The following is a 1,811-nucleotide window of genomic DNA, read 5'->3' on the forward strand; positions in this document are numbered from 1 at the left end:
TTAAACTGATAATTGCAATGATCATATCATTCATAAATTTATATTCTGAAGAAAAATAAACCTTACATTAAAAATAGAACATTTGAAACATGCACACACACACATATATAAATGCATGTATGTATGTATATATGGAGAGACAGAGATAGATAAAAATACACATGAATCGTGTACAACAAGAATACAAAGATAAACATTTTGCTTCCTTCAGCCCCGTATCAGACCCCACCACTTAGAAGCATGACAGCCATTTCAGCCACCAAGTGAAGAATCAGCTCAGACTTCATTTCATGTGACAGAGGCTACTTGCCCTTGGAACGCACACCGGCTCTATCATTAACAGCTCTGGCTTGGGCTCTCTCTTCCTCATCTCTCAAAGCTTCTTCATACAAAACAGGGAAGGAGCTGGGATCTGTATTGTTGATCTTGGCCAAAACTTGAAGGACTTTCATCTTGGTGGTTTCAGCGTAAGCTCGTGGACCCCATAGGAATTCATTGCATGGAGGATCACTCTTGGGCACTTTCCGGTATACCAGGAACCTCTCCATCACCAAATCTTTGGTTATAAACTTCCTGGGCTCCCCAAAAATTGAGTGCATCTGTCCAGCATAGATCCCCAATGCATTTAGGAATTCCCAGATTTCATCTTCACTGGCTCGGTTACCATTCATGAAGATCACACCCAAGAGGACCATCACCAGACCTGACTTGGGCAAACCGCTGCCTCCAGTTAGACTTCTTCCTTTGGCAATATTCAACTTGCTGGCGAAGTAATAGTAGTTACTGTTGGGGTTAATTTCCTTCAATTCAAGGCCAAAGACCACCTCCATGCGGTCCATGGCTCTCTTCAGGATCTCAAAGGATTCCTCCTTATACTTTTTGTGTAAAACCTTCTGCAACTCTGCCATCATAATGGGCTGTTTATTTTTATACATCTCAGACATGAACTGCACCAATGCGCTGACCTTCAAGGATAGAGGATCTATGCTTGAGTTCATATAGAAAGATGCTGCCTTGCAAGTGTTTGTATATTTAATATATATGATGCGAGTACCCTCATTCGATTCTTCGCATGAAACAGCTGCAGCAGGTGTGGTAGTGGCTGGGGCTTCATTAGACTCATGAAAAATGCGATCCACAGGGGACCCCTGGGGAGTGTTCCCCAAAACAAGAGAGGAAGAGGGAGATTCTTCTACCTTGGTAGCAGAGGCCTCAGAACCCTGGAGGCCCTGGGTTTCAATACGGGCACGCTCGCGCTTCTCGCGGGCACGGAGCTTACTCTTCTGACCACGAGGCATGATGTCTCTCTTGAGAAACCTGTCGAGGAAGTTAGAGTGAGCCTTAGCTCAGAGCCTAATACATCTACCTGTGGCTTACAGCATCTCACCTCTGGTGTCCTAAGTGGGGCTTTTTCTGTTCCTCAGTAGGGGGATCTCTCAGCTCACATTCAGGACTACCACCATGTGGAATGTTGGCAGAGTCTAGGTTCAATTCCCTTTGCTACTCAGACGCTAGTACGTTAAACTTCCCTGGGCGCTAGGGGAGAAAGTGAGTGTTAACAAAAGCCCACCATTGCACGGAGGAGGAACCCAGTGCTGACAGGACCCACAGAGGGCCCAGGGTGGACAGACACATCAGTAGTCACTCAAGTCCCTCTGTTTAACTCCAAGAAGAGACTAAATTTCGTCCCTCTGCTGAGATGGGATGTGCCCACTCCCTCAAACCTAAGCCATCACTTCTCTGTGATTCCCAAGGAGGCGCTTGATGCCTGTGTGTAGCTGGCATCTATCCCTACGCCCCTGATGGCTGAG

General features: G+C 46.2%; 1 protein-coding gene across 1 annotated transcript; it reads right to left on the minus strand.

Moving 5' to 3' along the window:
• Window positions 1-302: 302 nt before the first annotated feature.
• LOC102838518 (melanoma-associated antigen B1-like) lies at window positions 303-1,298 on the minus strand. Its single transcript, XM_006835667.1, has 2 exons — window positions 1,197-1,298; window positions 303-965 (listed from the first exon to the last, which is right to left on the minus strand). Exons 1-2 carry the CDS (start codon window positions 1,296-1,298, stop codon window positions 303-305), a joined length of 765 nt encoding a protein of 254 aa, XP_006835730.1.
• Between the last annotated feature and the right edge of the window lie 513 nt (window positions 1,299-1,811).

The sequence above is a fragment of the Chrysochloris asiatica genome, unplaced genomic scaffold (genome assembly GCF_000296735.1).
Source record: "Chrysochloris asiatica unplaced genomic scaffold, ChrAsi1.0 scaffold00018, whole genome shotgun sequence".
NCBI classification, from domain to species: Eukaryota; Metazoa; Chordata; class Mammalia; order Afrosoricida; family Chrysochloridae; genus Chrysochloris; species Chrysochloris asiatica.